Raw genomic sequence first — 24,640 nt, forward strand, 5'->3', positions numbered from 1 at the left:
TTTTTAGATTCAGCATATCAAAGAACCTAACTGATTCATTTTTTGTCAAAATCAAACTAAGTTTAATTTTGGACCCTTTGGACCTTAATGTAGACCAATTTGAAAACGGGACCAAAAGTTAAGAATCTACATACACAGTCATGACAGTTAGATTCGGCATATCAAAGAACCCCAATTATTCAATTTTGATGAAATCAAACAAAGTTTAATTTTGGACCCTTTGGGCCCCTTATTCTGTTGGGACCAAAACTCCCAAAATCAATACCAACCTTCATTTTGTGGTCATAAACCTTGTGTTTAAATTTCATAGATTTCTATTTATTTATACTAACGTTATGGTGCGAAAACCAAGAAAAATGCTTATTTGGGTCCCTTTTTGGCCCCAAATTCCTAAACTGTTGGGACCTAAACTCCCAAAATCAATACCAACCTTCCTTTTGTAGTCATTAACATTGTGTTTAAATTTCATTGATTTCTATTTACTTAAACTAAAGTTATTGTGCAAAAACCAAGAATAATGCTTATTTGGGCCCTTTTTTGGCCCCTAATTCCTAAACTGTTGAAACCAAAACTCCCAAAATCAATCCCAACCGTTCTTTTGTGGTCATAAACCTTGTGTCAAAATTTCATAGATTTCTATTAACTTAAACTAAAGTTATAGTGCGAAAACCAAGAAAATGCTTATTTGGGCCCTTTTTGGCCCCTAATTCCTAAAATGTTGGGACCAAAACTCCCAAAATCAATACCAACCTTCCTTTTGTGGTCATAAACCTTGTGTTAAAATTTCATAGATTTCCATTCACTTTTACTAAAGTTAGAGTGCGAAAACTAAAAGTATTCGGACGACGACGACGACGCCAACGTGATAGCAATATACGACGAAAATTTTTTCAAATTTTGCGGTCGTATAAAAACAATAGTTTTATTAACAATGTCAATTCATATTCCTAATCAGATAATATTGTTAAGCAACAGGTCAAAAAGTGTAAAAATCAGAAAATAAAATATGTTAGTAAATAAGAAACAGTATACAAAAAAACTTATTTATAATTAAAAAAAATGTAAATGATGTGTACAGATATATCATGTTCTTCTGATCAGATCCAATATTCCTGAATATACTGTCAATTGACAAATAAATGATAGAATAGTTCAAATATAATTATAAAATGTACGTATATGTGTACACACACAAGAAATGATTTGCACATAACTATAAAGATTGCAAAATAATATTGCTTTTGAATTGTATTAACGAATTCAGCAGTTACATTGCTGGTTAAGACAATTACAACAATATGTGGTTTTCTTTGCCTTTTTTTATTTAAAAATAACTAAGGGCTATTCAATCAAATTGGGCAAAAGAGAGTAGGAAAATAAGACAAAGTAGTTTTCTTTTATTATTTCATCTTAATATCTTTATCTCAACCAAAATAAATTGAGACAAATTGCAGATAAAAACAATAATAATAGCCTTATAATTTTTTGAATGTACTTCATCAGCAAAAAAATTCAGCTTGCCCTAAGGGTATTCTTGCTAATAAAGTCAGTATCAAAAACAAAATTGTCATTAATCTATATGTATTTTATGATTTGGGTGTAAAATTACTCATAGCAAGTATGTTTTTGTGAGGAGATATTTTAAGCCCCCTCCTTCCTATCCCCTATCCATTTCAATAGAATGGTCCTAATCAAAACGAATAAAAATTCAAACATGAATAAATAATATGACTTCATTGCATAAAAACATGTTCATGACATTTTTCCTTAATGATGTACCCGCAATATATGAAGTTTTGATTTTTAATAAATCTATTATAATATTGTATGATAAATAATCTACCAAACTACAATGTCGATCAGAAGGCTTAACTGAGGTTGAATGAGGATAAACATTGTAGTCAGGAAAAGTGGTAGAATCTGTTTCTCTTACATTTAATCAATAATGCTCAGAGTAATTTTCTAAATGGATATGGTGTGAAATTGCAAGACTTACATTGGTCAAAACCGGTTGATATGTACACAGATTAAGAGAAACAGTAGTTTACATTAGGAAAGTCATCAAAAAGAATTTTAACAAATAAAACCAGTTGGAAAATAATCAGCTACACGTTTCTTCCAGTTAAAATAGTTGAAAAAATGCTGTTTTCTTGTTTTTCCATCTAAAAAAACCTTGATTGGTGTTTAACACCACTTTCAGCACTATTGAGCTTTTTTGTGGCAGTCTGTTTTTAACGGTGGATGGCCCCAGGAGTACCCAGAGAGAAACACTGACCTTTGGTACAAAAACTGACAATTTAAAAACATGAAACAATGTAACTACTGGCAAGTATTGGACAAATTAAAATTAATTTGAACATAAGTTTATGTTTGGTTAAACGTTACTTTACATAACAAAAATATATAAGTTTGTCCTAAATATAACTAAATTAAGACAGATCACTAACTCTATTGTAAAAAAAATATAATAAAATTCAAATTAAACAAAAAAAGTGTCACAACCCCAAAAAAAGATTAATACAGAAATAAGAACTATTTTTTTTCAAATATACTGAATATTACTTAATTTACCATTTATAACAAACTATATATACACAAAATAAATGTTATCATGGTAAAACATATTTTAGTACATCAAAATAATGTTTTTATACAAATGAATTAAATACAACTATTAAAGAAAATGCAATTAAATATTTTTTTCACTTTTCTTCCTCAAGGGTTGTAAAGGTTCCCTGTTGTTAGACTATCAATATTATGTTTTATAAAGATTTTCACATCATTCTTTCAGATGTTTAAGGTGGTACCTAACACTACAAGGAGATAACTGTGTAAAGTCTTCTAAACGTTTTGATAACGTTGTGTTTTAAGGGAATATTAAGTTTCTCAGTGATCAAAATAAGTGTTTGTCAAACTGCTATATAACCAGTGTATTTTTTCTGATAAAACGGTTGGTTCAATTTTTTTGAAATTTTCATATTTTTCAAAGGGTCAAAGTAAATACTTTGTCAAAATTTTATGAAAATTAAACGGGCCAAATTAATTTTAGTGAAAGTGTTGGGTACCACCTTAATTATTTACTGTTGATTCATTTCTTTATTTTTGTGGATTAAGGAAAACACGTTTTTGTGGATATTTGTATTTTACGGTTTTGCCAAAGTCTGCATACAAGCTAAAAGAACACTTGACTTAGTTGAAAATTTAAAAATGGTTTACCTATACCCCCGGAATCCTTGAAAACTGGTACAATGTATCTCTCAAAATATAAAGAATCCACAGTAATAAATAGAGAATATGATATGGCTTTTTTCAATATCGCATGATAGACCCAAGACACCAATATAATCACAAGAGCTCTGCCCGAGGGATTATATTGGTTGAGGGTTGATACGGTGTGAGATATTGAAAAAAAGCCATATCATATACACTTTTTTATATACATATATCTCAAGTAGATGTTTTTTATGTGACATGACGTCATACAGATAAGGTTTGAAATGACGTCATGCAGATTATAGGTTTGACATGACGTCATACAGATAAGGGTTTTGAAAAAGCCTTTGCAACAGTGAATGCAATCAATGACGTGACGTCATACAGATTAAAGGTGTGATAAAGCTTTTGCAACCGTGCTGATATCGATATCATCACGGGTGGCTGATACAGCACGCTTGCCATTGATTGTATTACACATACAATTTATCTGTATTTACTACTAAGTATATAATAAATGAATTTATAATAAACTTTTCCTTTCTTTTATACATAAAATCAATTTCTGGAAGTTTGGGTTGAAAAATGTATCATAATTTTTTTTAAATATTTTATGTAATTAAAATAAAATATTACAGAAATTCATTTCGTCATGTTGATATATCTTAATAAACAGTAAATTGAAATAAACAGCATGATATAACTTGCATAATTAAGTATATTAATGATTTACATATAACAATAACTAGTCAAGGGGTAACGATGTCATTTTATTTAAATTTCTTAACAACTACGTGCTTCCAAGGCACATAAATATAATATCCAAGTTATGAAATAGTGAACAATAATCTTGTTGAAATACGAGTTAGTGAAATTTCAAATCTGATTCATTTATAAAATATCTAGTTTTGAACATTGCAATATAAGGGGAAGAATCATATAATGCTACAAACATCAATTGCATATATACTCTGCATTCAACAGTATAAAAATGCTTAACAAGTCGATATTTTCTACATGATTCAAACCATAAACAATGATAAAGATTTATGACACTTTATAGGTATAGAACCACTAATTCAGGCCCAGTCGGAAAGTACATACAAGAAAGTAGTACATATTTTAAACAAAATAGTTCCTACGCATAGCTATATCTTTGTCAATAGTGGGAATATTTTGGTAGTTTTTGTATCAAATGAAAGCTTGGGCGCTTGGGATCACTGCAGAATCCTTGTTAAAAGTTTTACTTGAATAATAAAGAAGTATATGAAATTTTAATAGGAGGGCACATTTGGCCTGTTGTTCAGATCAGCAGTTCCTGTTTTTGTACTATCAAACTTCGGGGAACCAGGATGCTCTTATATGCAATTAAAGGTATGTTGATTCTTTCAGCACAAGTCAGGATAAGGTACAGTTTTGACATGAAATAACTGCCACTTTATTTGAACTTAAGACAAAGTATATGTAGCCATAAATGCTTGAAATTGCAGAATTTAACATAGAAAGCAATTGGGCTATGAATTAGTGGTTTTATACCTTTAGTGACATTTTTACATAAAACCACTTATTAAATCATTTTTAAGAGTAATAAACATTTAAGTTTTTATCTTATATTTCAATGAGCTACAATTCCATATCGAGTTTGATTTAATCAGGTTTTCTTATCCTATAGTTGGTTAAATATTGCTATGAAACTGAGATATCCCTTTCAGATCCGACTGACTTTCATATTCTAAAATGATGAAAAAAAATGCAAAATGCTAAAATAGCATCAATAATTAGTTGTCTTTGATTACGTAATCAAATCACTTTATCAATGAATATTGCATCAGAATGCTGTGAAGTAGAGAACTTCCCACTGACGGTGTAGAATAAAATTAAAAATCATTATTATTTCTAAATGTATATTCATTATACATAGATGATGTTAATGTTTACATGATGTATTCTGGTTAATACTATCAATTATACCTGAGATTAAGACTTTTATCATATGAACTTATGTGAATTTTAGTATTACACTTAACAACAATAACAATATCAGCATTTTCCATAGACTTTATCACTATTTAGACATTTGTGCCGCTTGATCAGAGAATCTGCACCTTTGACCAGAGAATCTGCACCTCTTGACCTGAGAATCTGTGCCTCTTGAACTGTCCTAAAACAATCTCTTTTCCATTGGGGTGTCAAAATTTTTCTATTGTCAAAATTTTACAGGAACCTTTGTGGTGTCAAATAATGGCTGACAAATAGCAATAAGGTGTATATAACAATATCAGTGTTTTCTATTCAGATATACGCTACAACAATGTTTGTTAGTACATACTGGCACACATAAAGCCGTTAGGGACATGATGAGTTGGAATCTTATATGACTGTGAGACAAATGTATAATGATGCACCATTAAAACACACAGACATATATTCTGGAACAAATATATATACAGTTACATATGTGTATGTTATGCTTCAATAACTCAGGTTACGTTTCTATGTCAAGATCTGAGTCATCACTGTCTGGGTCCTCTCCAAGTTCATTTGGATCAAAGGATTTTACACTAGGTGTCCGGGACTTCACTGTTGATGGGTTACTTCTTTGTAATCTGCAAATAGTTTATTATAGGGATTAAAACCCTTAATGGATTTTGGCTGTAATGATCTATCAGTATCACTTAAACGCATTGTGTACTAATGCAATAAAATGTGAATAAAGCAAAGATTTGTCTATCTAATATGAGGCCCAAACCATGAATAATACCTAATGCAAAAAAAATCCCAGTATAAAGACCAGTATAAGCTTATATAGATTAAACCGTTGGTTTTCCCGTTTGAATGGTTTTATACTAGTAAGTTTTGGGGTCCTTTTTAGCTTGCTGTTCAGTGTGAGCCAAGGCTCTGTGTTGAAGACTGTACCTTGACCTATAATGGTTTACTTTTATAATTTGTTACTTCGATGGAGAGTTTTCTCATTGGCACTCATACCACATCTTCCTATATCTATTATGTATTTCTCACTAACATACCTATTTTGTGCATGATTTAATTGAACCTGTAGATTTTCAAGTTGCTCTTGAAGATCATCATTTTCTCTTTGTTGCTTTCTTAATGAATTTCCCTGGGCATCAGCCTGCAAATAAAAATAAATTCTTGTTAAAACTTGAACACCTATCTTGTGAAACAAAAAACTGATATATAATATTGCATTTATTTTCATTGTTAGGCCTAATGACTTCATCCTTAGCATTTCATTTGACTGATTTCATTATCAAGCCTGATTACTGCAAAGGAGCAGGTTCAGTAAGACCCCTTTTTGGTCCCAAAATATAGCTTTTTTACAAAAGTATGAAAATGTAATCTTTTAGTTATTTACTGGAAAGTAGAATGCTTCTGCTACATAAATATGGGCTGTTTTTGACAATACAATGCACATATATATCGGGTACTAGCATCATTAAGTCATGCTAAATTACTGAAATCTTAACAATTTGAGCCTTTTAGTTAAATTTTCGACGGTTTCCGTCTAAAATGAAAGTGGCCGCATTCGTGTTCATTCATAATATTGAAATGTAAGTTGTATTTGATTATAATACATAACATATATAAAGGTTGAGGATGAACATGGATGCGGCCACTTTCACTTTTGACAAAGACTATCTGAAAAGTGAGGTTTTTTGAATCGGAGTATTTTTAATGACTTAATCAGTTAAAATATTTTACTTATAAACTAATTGAATCAATTTAAATGGACACTTAAGTATTTAAAAAGTGTCCCAAATCTTTCGTTCGATGAACCTGAAATTTTAGGCCAAAATCAGCCCTTACCGGACTTTTTTTACTCCTTTAAAAATTATTGCGTGGTTATTATTAATGTGAATAATGAGACAGGGTGAGTATCGCAATAATAACTCATTCTCTAATATCTGATACTGTGGATTCATTTAATTTCGTGGGTATAAATTTTGTGGTTTAAGGAAAACTTGCATTTTTGTGGATATTTGATTTCATTGTTTTGCTGTTCTCTGCAATGAAAGCCAATAGAAAATTTGTTATTTGTTGAACATTTGAAATCGTGGTTTACTTTTACCCATGAAACCCACAAAAATTGGTATCCAACGAATAATAATGAATCCACAATTCATATATCTGTATAAAAATATTCCTGATATGCATTAATCAATCTCACATTTTTGTCCATTCTTCAAAAATCACAATAATAAATGTACGCAATAATTTCTGAATTAACAGTACCTCAACCTCAGCATTTTATTTGAATGTCAAGGCTTTTTACCTCATCCTCAGCATTTGCCAAGTCTTTTTTCAATTCCTCAATCCTCACTCTGAGTTTCTTTACATCTGCCTCATACTGTTCAGCGCGTCTTTTACTATGGTCTAGTTCTGTATTTTTTTCTTGTAAAGTTTTCTTTAACCTTGTATAAGCAACTTTTAAGTCGTTCAGCTCCTTCAAAGAAAAGCACTTTTAATAAGCCTCTATTCACTATTCAAAACAAAATATATATTCACTGAACTACCACATGGCTTATAATCAAAGAGCAGATTGGTCTGAGGGATACGATTGCCATTGTTTTCATTGACACATGTAGCTGGATAATATTATTTTCAAAACTAATTCAACTACACATGTAAAATGTAATTTACGTAATCTGAATAGTTATATAATAGCCAATCCCTGTTAAAAGTGTATGAACAATGTACTTAGGCCTATTGTGTTTTATTTTTGTACTATCAATTTCAAGTTTACTTTCCACATCAGTCACTGAGACTCAGAGTGAGAGAAGTATTTCACTTCGTATCTTACCACCTATTTTCCTACGTTAATTCTAGGAGGAACCCCATTCCTAACTCTTTAAATGTTTAATTTCCTTTGGGTCAGTGATCATGACTCCTTTCCGTACACATTCCTCAGTTTAAATTGCGATCGTTTTTAATATACTGTGAAAGTACTTTTATTCGTGGGGTACCAATTTTCGTGGTTTTCGTGGATGACTTTATCCACGAATTTAAGTGTCCAACGAAATAAAACAACCATTGTCCAAATCAAGACATGGAAAGATCCCCATCGGTAGGTTAGACTACTGATATGATCTAAAGAATATATATTGAATAACACCAAATCTGAGAACACTTTAATAGCAGTCACAGAACTACAACCGCATGCAGGATTATACCCATTTAATCTTTAATAACCTAAACTGTACAATTTTTTATCTTTTAATTCTCATAAAAAATATTTTTGATCGATGAAAGTAAGATTTCCGGTATTGATATGCTAGTATGATAAAGTGTTCATTTTATAGCCTCATAGTTCTCGTACATATGGGAAATAATAATTTCATGCTGGGCTTGATTTTGATAAGAATTATTTGACAATTAAAGAAACGTATATAGCATTTGTTTATGTTACTGTATTCTTTAGGTGACATGTTTATGGCCTAATTAACACCTTTGATGGTTTTTGTCGAGCCTTCGACTTTAGTCGAAAAAGCGAGACTAAGCGATCCTACATTCCGTCGGCGTCGGCGTCGTCGTCGTCGGCGGCGTCCACAAATATTCACTCTGTGGTTAAAGTTTTTGAAATTTTAATAACTTTCTTAAACTATACTGAATTTCTACCAAACTTGGACAGAAGCTTGTTTATGATCATAAGAAAGTATCTAGAAGTAAATTTTGTAAAAATAAAATTCCATTTTTTCCGTATTTTACTTATAAATGGACTTTGTTTTTCTGCAAGGAAACATTACATTCACTCTGTGGTTAAAGTTTTTAAAATTTTAATAACTTTCATAAACTTTCCTTGATTTGTACCAAACTTGGACAGAAGCTTGTTTATAATCATAAGATAGTATCAAGAAGAAAATTTTGTAAAAATAAATTTCCACTTTTCCGTATTTTACTTATAAATGGACTTAGTTTTTCTGCGAGGAAACATTACATTCACTCTGTGGTTAAAGTTTTTAAAATTTTAATAACTTTCATAAACTATCCTTGATTTGTACCAAACTTGGACAGAAGCTTGTTTATAATCATAATATAGTATCAAGAAGAAAATTTTGTAAAAATAAATTTCCACTTTTCCGTATTTTACTTATAAATGGATTTAGTTTTTTTGCCAGAAACAAAACATTCACTCTGTGGTTTAAGTTTTTAAAATTTTTATAATGTTCTTAAACTATCCTGGATTTCTACCAAACTTAGACAGAAGCTTGTTTCTGATCATAAGATATTATTCAGAAGTAAATTTTGTAAAAAAAAAATTCACTTTTTCCGTATTTTACTTATCAATGGACTTAGTTTTTCTTCCAGTTAACATTACATACAGTCTGCAGTTAAAGTTTATACAACATTTATTAGATTCATAAACTATCCTGGATTTTTTACCAAACTTCTTTCAATCAAAAGACAGTATCGAGAGGGAAATTTTTATTGATGTTTTTCCTCATTTTTTGAGTCTGCGATTAACAGCAAAAGTAGGCGAGACACTGGGTTCCGCGGAACCCTTACAAATTTTTAATCTGTTGATCACTTTATCATGGGTTAATTAGTGTTGTCACTACGATTTACACGGGTCAATGTTTACTTTGCAATTTCCTTCAATCTAGACTATTTGTAACCTTCGTTAGAAAACTAAAATCCACGAATTTAAAAACCCACGAACATGTAAATATTGCTCAAACCACGAAAATTGATACCCACGAATTAAAGTACTTTCACAGTAATAGGACGTTTATCGGCAGAACGAGTTAATTTTTCTCAACGTAATGTCAGAATTCCACGGAAGTGCTTTCCGGAAGGGAGACAACTCGAAACGATAATATGGAAGACTCTATTTCGTCTGAAGGGGTGTTGAAAATAAACCTTAACGATGAGGACATTTATTTTAATTTGAATGATGCATAAGATTTAAAATTATGCAACAACAATAACCCTCAATAGCAGACATACATAGAAAGGATCCCATGAGTTATAAATTAATCAATCGAGTGGGGAATCCAGAGCAACCATTTAACCTAGTAACCCTTGAAGTCAAGAAAACTATACGCATGCACATAATTACCTAAACAAACCCTGTAGAAAGAACGTATATTAAACCTAAATGGTTCTCTATTTTTCATAGAAGTACAATATCAAAAATCAGTTTAATAACGGTGACATATAAGTAAAACTCCACTTCAGTTGTTATATGACAGAAATAGATTTATCGGAATTCAGAGAACTCTCGCATTTTTATCACAACTGGGGAAGTCCCTCTGACGTGTTTCTAAATTTATAAAAACACTAAATATAAATACTGCTTGATTCTGATTTTCCGTATTGTTAAAAACACGCATATAAGTCAAGGGAAATATCAAACATGAAGATTATGAAAAGAACATTATAGGAAAGTTGTTTAAGTTCAATCCCTTTGTTTGTTTTTACCTTTTAAACCAAGACAATCATAAGAATCTGAGATGGTCCTTAATGTTTAGAATAAAACAATTGACGTGAGGGCATTGTCCTGAGCCACTGGTATAAGTCTACAGATTGCTTGAAAGCAATCGTATCCCAAAAATAAAGCAACAATACAACCTGGAGTACCAAATAGTAAAACTCAAGTATAATTATAAAAAAATATTGTTCTTTTGATAGCAGGAGTTACTTTTTCTCTCCAAAGGGTTCAATAATTTATTTTACAATGGTTGTCAAAGTTTGCAAGTTTAAATGCTAAAACTGGACTTCCTTTTATAAAGAACATGCAAGTAAATAAATTATTCTGTGTATTTTCTGTGTTACCTTATAATTAGGTCATTGGCAAGACTATTTTTTTTTGTAAGACAAATGTTACCTCATTGATCTGCTTCTTTATTTAAGCTACTACGGATTCATTTATTTTCGTGGGTACCAATGTTCATGGATTGAGATGGTTTTGCTCAAGTTATAAGTCTATTAACAATATGTATTTCTTTGATCATTTAATTTCGTGGTTCACCTGTTCCCACGAAACCCACAAAAATTGGTATCCAACGAATAACAATAAATCCACAGTCTAACTATATTTTCATGTTCCTTTATTTCATCTCATTCATTGTCATTGGTCTGACTTTATCTTTAATAACAGCTGGTTATAGTTCATTGGTCTGACTTTATCTTTAATAACAGCTGGTTATAGTTCATTGGTCTGACTTTATCTTTAATAACAGCTGGTTATAGTTCATTGGTCTGACTTTATCTTTAATAACAGCTGGTTATAGTTCATTGGTCTGACTTTATCTTTAATAACAGCTGGTTATAGTTCATTGGTCTGACTTTATCTTTAATAACAAGTGGTTATAGTTCATTGGTCTATATTTAAGCTATGGTTGTATATTTTCCATGCTCCATAATTTTAGTTTATTCGTATGATTATATTTTTTCATGCTACAAATTAATTAAAGCAACTTTGATCTGTTAGACTATATTTTCATGCTACATCATTTTATTTATTGTTCTGACTACATAATTTTCATGCTACCTTATTACTGGCTGATAGGTCTGTCTGTAAACTTTTGACATCTGAGTTAGCCATGGCAGAAGTTTGCTGCGACTTTCTGTCAATCTGTTCCTTTAGGTCCTCTATTTGAATGCGTATCTTTTTATTTTCTCTTTCGAGAGAAAACTTGTCCGTTTCTAAACGTTCTCTTTTACCATATTCTTCTGCATTTTCTCTTTGCAATCGTTCAAGCTAAAATATCAAAACAATTTTTTTAAATAGGATCAGGTTAACCATGTGAACTTTAAAGTCATATAAATAAGCGTTAAGTGTATTGTAATCATAATGTTAAGGAAATTAATTTAATTATTGAACAATTCATTTATAGCAGACTATATAGCTTCCTGTTTGGTGTGAACCAAGGCTCTATGTTAAAGACCTTATTTTTACCTATAATGGTATATCTTTATAAATTGTGACTTGGATGGAGAGTTGTCTCATTTGCACTCATACCACATCTTCTTATGTCTATATACAGTATGGATTTTTCTATTTTTTTGCTTTCATCAGTAATTCACTTCATTTGAACTTTGGTGGATAGATGTCACATTGGCAATCATACCACATCTCCTTATTTTTATATGTATGTATACTACATTGTAAACTCTGTCCTCTGTGCACATCATCTAAATTTAAAAAGAATCCATAAAGTATAATCAACAAACAAAAAAAATCATACAGCGATTGTGGTTGAAAAATTAGTTGCTTATTAACTTTTTGGTTTTGGTGCCTAAGTTTAAAATACCAATATTGTCCTTGATAAACAATCAGCACAGAATCGTAGAGCAAATTCATAATAATTGAGATGACAACATTCATATGGATTCATATATTTTTCTTGGATTGTTGAAAACTTGCATTTTTGTTGATATTTGATTTCGTGGATTGCCAATCACTGCTAACAAAGCCTTAAGATAATTTTTAGTAGTTGAAATTTTTAATTTGTAGTGAACCAGTACACACAAAACTCTGAACTAGAGGCTCTAAAGAGCCTGTGTCGCTCACCTTGGTCTATGTGACTATTAAACAAAGGAAGCAGATGGATTCATGACAAAATTGTATTTTGGTGATGGTGATGTGTTTGTACATCTTACTTTACTGAACATCGCTGCTTACAATTATCTCTATCTATAATGAACTTGGCCCAGTAGTTTCAGTGGAAAATGTTAGTTAAAATTACAAATTTTATAAAAATTGTTGAAAATTGACTATAAAGGACAATATCTCCTTAGGGGGTCAATTGACCATTTCGGTCATGTTGACTTATTTGTAAATCTTACTTTGCTGAACATTATTGCTGTTTACAGTTTATCTCTATCTATAATAATATTCAAGACAATAACCAAAAACAGCAAAATTTCCTTAAAATTACCAATTCAGGGGCATCAACCCAACAATGGGTTGTCCGATTCATCTGAAAATTTCGGGGCAGATAGATCTTGACCTGATAAACAATTTAACCCCGTGTAAGATTTGCTCTAAACGCTTTGGTTTTTGAGTTATAAGCCAACAAGAGGCTGTCACAACGACAGCAAACCGGATTTATTAACATTTATTTGTGTCCTGGCAATATCACAAGAACCATTACTCCTGAACGGTAAAAGTCAAAATCGTCATTATTGAACTTGACCTCTATTTTGTCATCAGTAACAACATATAAAAATTTCAAAAGCTTTGGTTGAATGGTTCATGAGCGACTGGAAACACCATTTTTCAATCTTTCAAGAACCATAACTCCTGAACGGTAAAAGTCAAAATCGTCATTATTGAACTTGACCTCTATTTTGTCATCAGTATCAACATATTAAAATTAAGGAAGCTTTGGTAGAACAGTTCATGCGTAAATGCAGGGACACGACTGGAAACTCCATTTTTCAATCTTTCAAGAACCATAACTCCTGAACGGTAAAATCGTCATTATTGAACTTGACCTCCATTTTGTCATCAGTAACAACATATTAAAATTTGGAAAGCTTTGGTAGAACAGTTCATGCGTAAATGCACTGCCACGACTGGAAACTCCATTTTTCAATCTTTCAAGAACCATAACTCCTGAACGGTAAAAGTTAAAATCGTCATTATTGAACTTGACCTTCATTTAGTTGTCAGTAACAACATATTAAAATTTTAAAAGCTTTGGTTGAACGGTTCATGAGTTAATGCACGGACAACATTTGATTGCCGCCCGCCCGACCGACCGCCTGCCCGCCGTACATCCCAAAATCAATAACCGACATTTTTGTCACAAAAATCCGGTTAAAAACTGCATTTTACCCCTATGTTCTATTTTTAGCCATGGCGGCCATCTTGGTTGGTTGACCGGGTCACCGGACACATTTTTAAAACTAGATACCCCAATGATGATTGTGGCCATGTTTGGTTCAATTTGGCCCAGTAGTTTCAGAGGAGAAGATTTTTCTAAAAGATGACTAAGATTTACGAAAAATGGTTAAAAATTGACTATAAAGGGCAATAACTCCTAAAGGGGTCAATTCACCATTTCGGTCATGTTGACTTATTTGTAAATCTTACTTTGCTGAACATTATTGCTGTTTACACTTTATCTCTATCTATAATAATATTCAAGATAATAACCAAAAACAGTAAAATTTCCTTAAAATTACCAATTCAGGGGCAGCAACCCAACAACGGGTTGTCCGATTCATCTGAAAATTTCAGGGCAGATAGATCTTGACCTGATGAACAATTTTACTCCTGTCAGATTTGCTCTAAATGCTTTGGTTTTTGAGTTATAAGCCAAAAACTGCATTTTACCCCTATGTTCTATTTTTAGCCATGGCGGCCATCTTGGTTGGTTGACCGGGTCACCGGACACATTTTTTAAACTAGATACCCCAATGATGATTGTGGCCAAGTTTGGTTAAATTTGGCCCAGTAGTTTCAGAGGAGAAGATTTTTGTAAAAGTTAACGCAGGACGACGACGGACGACGACGACGGACGCCAAGTGATGAGAAAAAAAAATAGTATCCAACTCATAATAATGTGTCTAAGAGTATTTTTTTATTTCAAATATATCTGCCATTGGCGGATCCAGGGGGGGGAGTCCGAGGGTTGGAACCCCCCCTTTTTTTGGCCGATCAATGCATTTGAATGGGGACATATAGTTGAAACCCCCCTTTTTTTTATATTTATATTGTATAAATATTTAATAATTAAATTTTGTCATAACAGTTGTTAAATGATTTTGTGAATTAAAATATTTCTTTCCGAATCTATTAATAGTATCTTCCTTTGATATAGTTTACTTTTTCTTCCCATACAGTTTTTCTTTTGGCACATGTGCAGATTATTGCCAGCTTCATAAAAAGAGTTAGAAGAACCTTAAACATTTCCAAAATATGCCAATGTGACTTTATCAAAGAATAATTCTGCTGCATCTTTTAACTCATAAATATTTTCGGAATACACTTAAAAAAAATTGTTATAGTATTAAAAGATATGAAAATGTTTTACAGATATAAATATGATAAACTGTCTAATTGTAAACCAGGTGCTCCGCAGGGCACAGCTTTATACGACCGCAGAGGTCGAACCCTGAACAGTTGGGGCAAGTATGGACGAAACATTCAAGCGTGATACAGCTCTGAATTTGGATTGTGATCAAATTTTTGACATTATATGGGTTTTTTACACAAAACAAATGTCAAGATTTTACAAATCAATTAAAGATTTCTTCTTCAAACTTATTTAAATCTAAAATTAAATAGTTGACACAGCATAGGTTTCTGACACAGAATGAATGTGGTCTAATGAACTTAAATTTTTTTTTTTTTGCCTTTGAGCAATTCACTATGCTGTTGAATATTAATCCTCTCAAAAAAATGTTTGAAGAAATTTTCTTTTTATGTATGAAATCTGAAATGAGAAAAATTTAACTCCCCCCCCCCCCATTTTTTTTTCACATCCCCCTTTCCCTTTTTCCAAAACTGATATCAATTCAAATTTCTAATGGAGTTTGCAACAATAACTACTCTTAAATACATCATTAAATATTAAAATGTAAAATAAAGTGCTTGTTATCACTGAATGGTAAAGATTGGTTGGTAGTAAAAGTGAATATACATTGTATATTGTATAAAACAATGATTTAAGTTGATTTAACTACTATTCTGAACAAAGAAAGATAACTCCAATTGAAAATTTCTTGCTATTGCACAATATTGTGCAATAAGATATTTCTTGCTATTGCGCAATACTGTGCAATTGAAAATATTTGCTATTGCACAATACTGTGCAATTGAAGATTTCTTGCTATTGCGCAATACTGTGCAATTGAAAATTTCTTGCTATTGCACAATACTGTGCAATTGAAGATTTCTTGCTATTGCTGAATACTGTGCAATTGAAAATTTCTTGCTATTGCACAATACTTAATATAATAATTTTGGATCCTGATTTGATCAAAAATCTAAGTACATGTTTAGATTCAGCATATCAAAAAAGCCCAAGAATTCATTTTTTGTTAAAATCAAACTTAGTTTAATTTTGGACCCTTTGGACTTTAATGTAGACCAATTTAAATTGGGACCAAAAATTAAGAATCTACATACACAGTAAGATTTGGCATATCAAAGAACCCCAATTATTCAATTTTTGATGAAATCAAACAAAGTTTAATTTTGGACCCTGATTTGGACCAACTTGAAAACTGGACCAAAAATCAAAAATCTAAGTACATTTTTATATTCAGCATATCAAAGAACCCCAAGGATTCAATGTTTGTTAAAATCAAACTAAGTTTAATTTTGGACCCTTTGGACCTTAATGTAGACCAATTTGAAAACGGGACCAAAACTTAAGAATCTACATACACAGTTAGATTCGGCATATCAAAGAACCCCAATTATTCAATTTTTGATGAAATCAAACAAAGTTCAATTTTGGACCCTTTGGGCCCCTTATTCCTAAACTGTTGGGACCAAAACTCCCAAAATCAAACCCAACCTTCCTTTTATGGTCATAAACCTTGTGTTTAAATTTCATAGATTTCTATTTACTTATACTAAAGTTATGGTGCGAAAACCAAGAATAATGCTTATTTGGGCCCTTTTTGGCCCCTAATTCCTAAACTGTTGGGACCTCAACTCCCAAAATCAATCCCAACCTTCCTTTTATGGTCATAAACCTTGTGTTTACATTTCATTGATTTATATTTACTTATACTAAACTTATTGTGCGAAAACCAAGAATAATGTTTATTTGGGCCCTTTTTTGGCACCTAATTCCTAAACTGTTGGAACCAAACATCCCAAAATCAATCCCAACCTTCCTTTTGTGGTCATAAACCTTGTGTTAAAATTTCATAGATTTCTATTTACTTAAACTAAAGTTATAGTGCGCAAACCAAGAAAATGCTTATTTGGGCCCTTTTTGGCCCCTAATTCCTAAAATATTGGGACCAAAACTCCCAAAATCAATCCCCACCTTCCTTTTGTGGTCATACACCTTGTGTTAAAATTTCATAGATTTCTATTCATTTTTACTAAAGTTAGAGTGCGAAAACTAAAAGTATTCGGACGACGACGACGCCAACATCATACCAATATACGACCAAAAAATTTTCAATTTTTGCGGTCGTATAAAAAATTACACAAGCTTTTTAACAGCTACCCTTTCTCTGTAATCATAATAATCCTCTATGTATTCATACAAATTTATAAACTAAACTTTTTATAGAATACTGTACTACCTCATTAGAAACAAAGTCTAATAAATATTTATGTTGATTTTTCTATAGAAACATAACAAATGAATTTTGAAATATTATAAATGTATCTTATGAAGATCTAAAATATATACAGTGGTCTCATTAGCCCAAAATAGAAGGGCGCCGCGCCCTTCTGCCCTGACGCCGTTTTCTGAAAAACCCTTGTGCCGTTTTGGTAAAATTGCCTTTTGTTTCATCGATTTCTTATCAGAAGTTAAATTACATATATGACACCTGGTGATTGTCCCCAGGTAACGAGGTTAATCATGTCATTACAATCAATTATTGTGGATAAGACTTCAAAGGTGTTAATTACTAGGTAATTTAATTAAGACAATGTACCTTTTTGTCATAAATATGATGAATGTGTGGGCATTTTCTTTTCCATCTCCAAGTCACAATGGAAGAGTGTATGAATGAAGACTTTCATGAATTTAGAATTGAATTGAAGTAATCAACTTTGCCTTCACAGAAATATCGTCCATCTCAACTTGTGAGCGACAAGCAGACGTAAACATGTTGGAAATTAATTTTGGAGTTACTTCCCCTGAAAAAGCTTATTACAAAATTGTGCTCCTTAAATAGTATTTAGCACTAAAAATAGGAAAAAATAACCAATTGAATATAAAATTATATTAGAACAACCTTAAGGATACTAACTGTCCTTGAACATACAAAAAAAATATATTGCAATTTATTTTTGATAATCATACGTTTGGCAATCCATGTTTTATACATTCTCAAGTAAGAAATATACATGTAATAATTCATTGTTTGAATGGTGTCAAACTATCAACTTACAAAAATGGAAGTGTGTAGTTAAACTCTCATCACAAATCAACATGATGAAGCTACACTTAATAATATATTCCTAAACACAAACAATAAAAAAAGTTTTGAGGGCCAAGCTCTAGATGAAAATTTTGAAATACAACTACTCTGTCATGTACATGTATGGTAAACTATGAGATGTTCAGTTTATGTTCTTTTTTTTGGAAGGAGAGGGGGTGGGGGAGAATAGTAAGTTTATTTTGCCTCTTTTGGTTAATAGTATGAATGTGTATTGCCATGTTATATGAACATGTAGTATGAATGACTTTTCTTATGCAAATTTTATAGAATAAATAATCATAACAACAACAAAATATGTGAACTCGTGATACACGCAGGGACGTAGACAAAAGAAATGAGCAGTGCCTTCTCCTATCATAAAAAAAGTGCCCTGCCCTCCACTGGCACCCTGCCCCTTTTGTATTCTAGCTAGAGCACTGTATATATATATATATATATATATAAGGTATAATTTGCAGTTGTCACTACATATATGATGACATATCTTTTTATATACATAAAAGGGAGATATTTCATCATTGGGGTGTGGTCTATCTTTTATTTATTTTTCAGTGTGTACTGTCTGTCTGCTTGGTAACATACAGCTTTGAATTCTTTTATCAATCCCATAATGTCTTATTCTATGAACTTGTATGAATACATACTTTACCAGTGTTTACAAATGCAAGACAATTTAGACATGACATTGTGCCATGATTATTTACAGTAACAGTTACATTTTTTAGCATTCATTTCATACTATTTCACTGCATATATTTTCCACGAAACTGGGTAATACTTATTTTCACTTTTGAACACTTGCTTGCTATGCGGAATAATATTTCTTAGTTACAACATAATTAGTTTATTCAGAAGTTATTAATGCATTCTATTTAATCCATGTTTGTCCTTTTATAAAGTTAGAATTATCCAAAATCATACTTGTCAACTAGAATATCACTTTGATTACTTTCATATAAGTGTACACATGTATTGTTTTTAGCATGTATTGAGCGAGGTCGTCTAACAGACGTTTTCGAAAAGTATAGTCAGTTTGAAATTATTATCTATTTTTTATGATATTAGCTTTTAATAAAGCTTCTTTTATTTATTTAAACAAATCTTGTTTCTAGTTTTTCCAAAGTTTAATACTGTGACTTTGAGAAATGATATTTGTATAATATCTGCCAACCATTTATAATAACAGTAGGCACTTCATATTACACCACTTCATACCTCTCTTCTCAGTTCTGCTAGTTTCTTTTCCATGTTAGATCTATTCACTGCTTCATCTTCAAGCTCAACAGTAACACGACTTAATTCGTCTTTGTTACTCTCTTTCAATTTGGTTATCTATAAAATAGAAATTTATTCAATAAATTTCAACTACATTATGTTTAAGATATTTTAAGATATCCAGCATGCATCTGTGGACAGTTTTGGCAAATTATGCAGGAAGATTCTACACTCAGCAATATTGCACTCAATCCTTAATAAAAAAAATGTTGTTTGTTGTTGTACTGCTAACATGGCGAAAGCCATTTCAAATTTTTTTTTTAAATTATATACATTTTGTAAGACTGAAAACTACCTTGACAGAGATGTTCATAATTAATTGTCATAAAGTGCTGTGTTGAAGTTAAAATGATTTTGCTTTTTCAATCACATTAATGACTTCAGCTCAAAACTTATGTGCGATTTAATACGCTAACATTTCTATTACGTTATAGTCCAGATATACTTGTACACACAAATTGAGATATCATTCATTTTTAACAATTGTGAAGTATTTTTCACGGAATAGAAATTAAATGAGCAGACATCTCCGAAATGTCTTTGTTTATTAAAGAATTTACCTCTAATAATGCTTCTTGTTTTGATTGTTTTAGATCATCATACTTTGTTTTCTGTGAATTCAATTCTAATTGTAACTTCTCTATCGTTTTCATCAATACTGACTTTTCACTGAAAAATAAAGAAAAAAACAATTGTATAATCAATTCTACCTTCTTTATCAAATATATAAAAAGTTTTCTTATATATGTAATAAGTCTTTTCTAACTATCTTTTGATTTAACTGTTTCTGATTAAAGTTTTATGACTTAGTTTTTATTTTTTTCTCAAACCATAGTCGAAATTTATGAATTCTTAAATTTTTTAGATTAAACATATATTTGAAATTAAAGCTTTCTTAGTTTTTTAAACCTAACATAAATATTATATTCTAAAAACAAAGCTAAACAACGAGTATGGATTTAAGTTTTTCCAAATATGTTTCCGACACCCATATTTGAACCTCATGTACATGTAACACTGAAATACTTTATTCTTGTAACTTTTCATTAATAAATACTACTTAAACTAATTAGTGAGTGTAACATATACATGCTACATATAACTTGTAGACATGACTAATTATTTTACTGGAATTTTAATGTAAATAGGTAAAATGTATATCATACTTATTTCATTGTTAAAACATTATAAATGACTGATCTGATCAGTCTCTTGTTTTAGTTTGAAACCTGCAATTACTGTTTCAATTCACAGAATCTAATGCATTCTGGGTAATATTTTCAAAAGTGTACACCAAAGCATTGTGATTGGTTTACAACGTGATCAACAATGGAAATTCAAACAATGACGTAACTTTATTTTCATTTTGGTGTACGAACAATGAGATTACCCATAGTCCTTTAGCATGTTTAGATTCTGAAAAGGCAAATTGAAATTCAATAAATTTTGACTTCTGTACAAAACATTACCCCCTTTCAGCAATTAATGTCTTTTGTGCCTCATCTAATTTGAGTCCTGCAAGGTTGGTCTTTTCCTCTGCAAGTTCAAAATCATCAGAATCATCCTCAGACTTTGGATGACTTTTTCTCCGAACATCTGACACAGGAGATGCTTTGTTACTTTCACTTTCACTTTTGTTTACAGCGTTACTATCTGACTTTTTGTCAACATCATTGACTGTCACATTGTCTTCAGCTGCCATGTCAACATTTATACCTAATTTTTTATGTAGTTCTACATTTTTCACTTTAAGTTCTTCACTTTGCCTTTTAGATGCAGTACATTCTTTAGCCATTGCTTCTAATTTAGTCCTGAGCTGTCTGTTTTCTTCACGAGCTTTATTTCTCTCATTTCTAACTTTACTCCATTTTTCACGCCAGTTGGATGTACAGTCAGACCACCATCTCATAGTTTTCTCCATCTGGGTGGCTCTTGCTCTTGCCTCTTCTAATTCACGTGTTCTTATCTCATCTCTGTCATCCCAATCATTTTCTATATTAGACATTTGTGACATTGGTGTATGACAGCCTTCTCTAGAAGGGGCGGGGGATGCTGGAGGTGGTATTCCTGTAGCCCGTAAATAGGAAACATCACCTTTAGTCATATTGGGTTTTATTTTTTGACTCATCATGAATCTTCAATTATAGCTCCATTTCAAAATATTTAGTAGTACATTTTTTGTAAGTTCATCACAAATGTAAAAAGTCTGCAATACAAAAAAAAATATGTGTCATATTTTAAATAAAATAATAAAATAACTATGAATATATGATAACAAATATCATGAATATATGTAGATTCAAAGTTATAATTTATATAAAACATATATATCAAATACTTGTATAATACATGTAGGCCTTCTGTTTTAAAATATCTTTCATTAGACTAAGAACACATTTAAGCAATATCATTATGTTTACATCTGGCAAAAAGCTGATAAGTTTAAAGAAAAAATACTTCTATAAAAATGTATATGTAACCAAGGGGCGTGTTACAGGGTCATGATTTTTTTTCTATGTAAAATCATTAGAAAAACAATTTCGCTTTGAAGGTCACCAATATCAGGAACTAGTTGTTGCAGTTCATTAAAATCCAACACATTCAAGTTATATAAATTAATTCCAAGCCAAAGTTCTAACATAAACTATACAAAATAATGTGACTCCTACTGTATCTTAATTTCCACAAGCCCATGAATCTTACTTTCATTGGAAGATAAGTCAGGGGGTTTAAGAGGGGGACTAGGACCTTTATTGGGACCCCGGGATCGGGTGTTTTTTTTCAAGCTTGGGATTTCAGGCAAGGATCCGGAAATTTTTTCACCTAATTTCGGTCATTTTCATACAACTTAAAAGTTGATGCCCCTTTTCAAAAAATGATTGTCAAAATCACATTACTGCATGAGACTCATTATGAGTATGCTCATACTCGATCGTCATGTTCGTAGCATCAACAAACTTGTTTCACTGTTGCATCGCATTTACTTCATGATTTGTCCTACCATTTTCCAAAAATCGTTTAAGAGCAATTAAGGGAAGGCAACAGTTTATAAATAAAATGATTTTAATGACTCAAAACGATAATATTCTCAGTTATTGCTTACGTTTCCTTTGATTCTGAAGTCAAAATTCAAACCGGATGTACTGCGACAATACTAAAACGAACAATTCCGGACTCATTTCCGGGATTAGTTTTGTTTATCCAAATCACAGGAAATCATCGGCTTTTTAATATTTTACCTTTAATAGTGTAAGAATATTAATTAAAATAGTTGCACTAGCTTTATTTAGGATGACATTATTTTATATTTACAATTAATTGTCTAAATCTGTGGAAGAGAATTTCAAACATGCGTATTACATAGTAAACAAAGCACGTGTGTTAGAAGTAAAAAAATATTTTTTTCTACGTAAATTAAACCAAGTTTTAATTTAATTTTAAATCATAATTGACAATTGTCTGACCTGTTGAGTAATTAAATAATGAAGCCAGTTGGTATGGAATTTTTATTTCTTTATAATAATAGTTTGGAGCTTGTGATTAATTGCCAGGTGTGAATTAAAAACACAGGTAAAGAGATTAGCAATCATTAGCCAATAGCTCCCCGAGGCATTAATATAGTTATTAGGACGGCCCTCAGGATTATTACACTTTAATGAAGTGGCAGTTTAATTACAGGAAGTCGATAACAAAACAAAAATATGTTCAAAATGGCGATTTTGAAAGTCGATCTCAACGAAATGACCGAAATTATTACGGTTGAAAAATAAAATTTGACCTAAATCCCAATTAAAAGTTTAGGACATTATAGTTTCAGTTTAGGACATGACTGGCAAATATGACCGTTTCCGGACCCTTGATTTCAGGATTGACCTTTTCGGGATCCCCAAAATCTTTTTTTGAATTTCGGGATGACAGGATTTAAATTTATTTAAATTGGGGACCTCTGGTTTATGTGTTTTTAAGCCCAGGATTTCGGGATCAGGACCCCTCCCCCCTTTAAGGTCAAGTTACGAGACCTCGAGACTCAAATATGCAAATATTCATACTTTCTAGGAAATCAATATTTAACATTTAGTAGCCAACCACGATTTTTCACCTCCTTTACGCATCTTACAGGAGATTGGTATTAAGGATTTAGTGCCACCACGATAACATTCGGATGCTCTCGGATATTTACATTGCTTGCATCGTAAATGAGCAAGGTGTTAGATTATAGGTGACCTAGAATCATATATATGCATACATGTACATCATTTCCCATAGTCCATTGTGCCTTACTTTTTTCTCGTTGGCACCAGAAGCGAAGATGCAGAGCATCTATTTTGGACGGGAAAATGTCCACTTTTTGATAAGGGACAAGCTCTGATATCCCATGGCCCCAGCTTGTCTGTCAAAACAGCCGTTGGAGGTCAGAGTAATCTAGGACTAATATAATCAAAGTGGTGTTATCCCTTAATGCAGTGTTCTATAAACGCACATTAAAGAAGTATGTGTTATTAGATTACAGTATTTGTATGATATCCATGATATTTCATTTTGAATATAAATCTAAAACTAAAAGTGTCATCACTTTTTTGACTGTTTTGTCTTTTGATAAAAAAAAAATATGCAAATTTAGAATTAAAAATGTCATACGATTTTATGTCTCCTTTTAACTTATTCTGTTGTAAGGATGACCACAAATACATAAAATGAACGTAGAGTTTTGCTGTAAAATTACTTGATTACAAAGAAACTTTTTGTTCAAGTTTCCCTTCAATGTATAAATGTTACTTTTTAATCAATTATTTTTATGGGGTCATTAAAACGTTGCAATGAACACGATTTCTGTAGATGTAGGGCTCAAGCAAGGATAAAATAATTTAAAAAATAATTTAAACATCGTTAAATAACTTTATAAATAGGTATAGAATTATTCGAAATAAATACTAAAACAATTCACGGAAATGTACTATCGAAAATATATGTTGTTACATACAGTCATGGTACAGGCTATTTCTGATTTAAAAAATAATCCCATGGTGCCTTTTAGTTTCGGTTT

At 31.3% G+C, this 24,640-nt stretch overlaps 1 protein-coding gene and 1 long non-coding RNA gene across 4 annotated transcripts in view; one reads left to right on the forward strand and one right to left on the reverse strand.

The window, feature by feature from the left end:
* The window catches only part of LOC143079354 (uncharacterized), a 48,735-nt gene that overhangs the window by 12,382 nt on the left and 11,713 nt on the right, over positions 1-24,640 (forward strand). The window lies entirely within an intron of this gene.
* LOC143079352 (coiled-coil domain-containing protein 102A-like) lies at positions 910-24,596 on the reverse strand. 3 transcript variants are annotated; one of them, XM_076254626.1, is made up of 8 exons: positions 24,578-24,596; positions 21,066-21,802; positions 20,157-20,265; positions 19,537-19,653; positions 11,723-11,932; positions 7,505-7,675; positions 6,240-6,343; positions 910-5,819 (listed from the first exon to the last, which is right to left on the reverse strand). In XM_076254626.1, the coding sequence occupies exons 2-8, from the start codon at positions 21,725-21,727 to the stop codon at positions 5,699-5,701; spliced, it is 1,494 nt and encodes a 497-aa protein (XP_076110741.1). In that variant the 5' UTR covers positions 21,728-21,802; positions 24,578-24,596; the 3' UTR covers positions 910-5,698. The 3 variants fall into 3 exon arrangements, with proteins under 3 accessions (XP_076110741.1, XP_076110740.1, XP_076110739.1); XM_076254625.1 differs by lacking the exon at positions 24,578-24,596 and adding an exon at positions 24,320-24,362; XM_076254624.1 differs by lacking the exon at positions 24,578-24,596 and adding an exon at positions 24,235-24,353.

This window comes from Mytilus galloprovincialis, chromosome 6 (assembly GCF_965363235.1).
Source record: "Mytilus galloprovincialis chromosome 6, xbMytGall1.hap1.1, whole genome shotgun sequence".
Classification (NCBI taxonomy): Eukaryota; Metazoa; Mollusca; class Bivalvia; order Mytilida; family Mytilidae; genus Mytilus; species Mytilus galloprovincialis.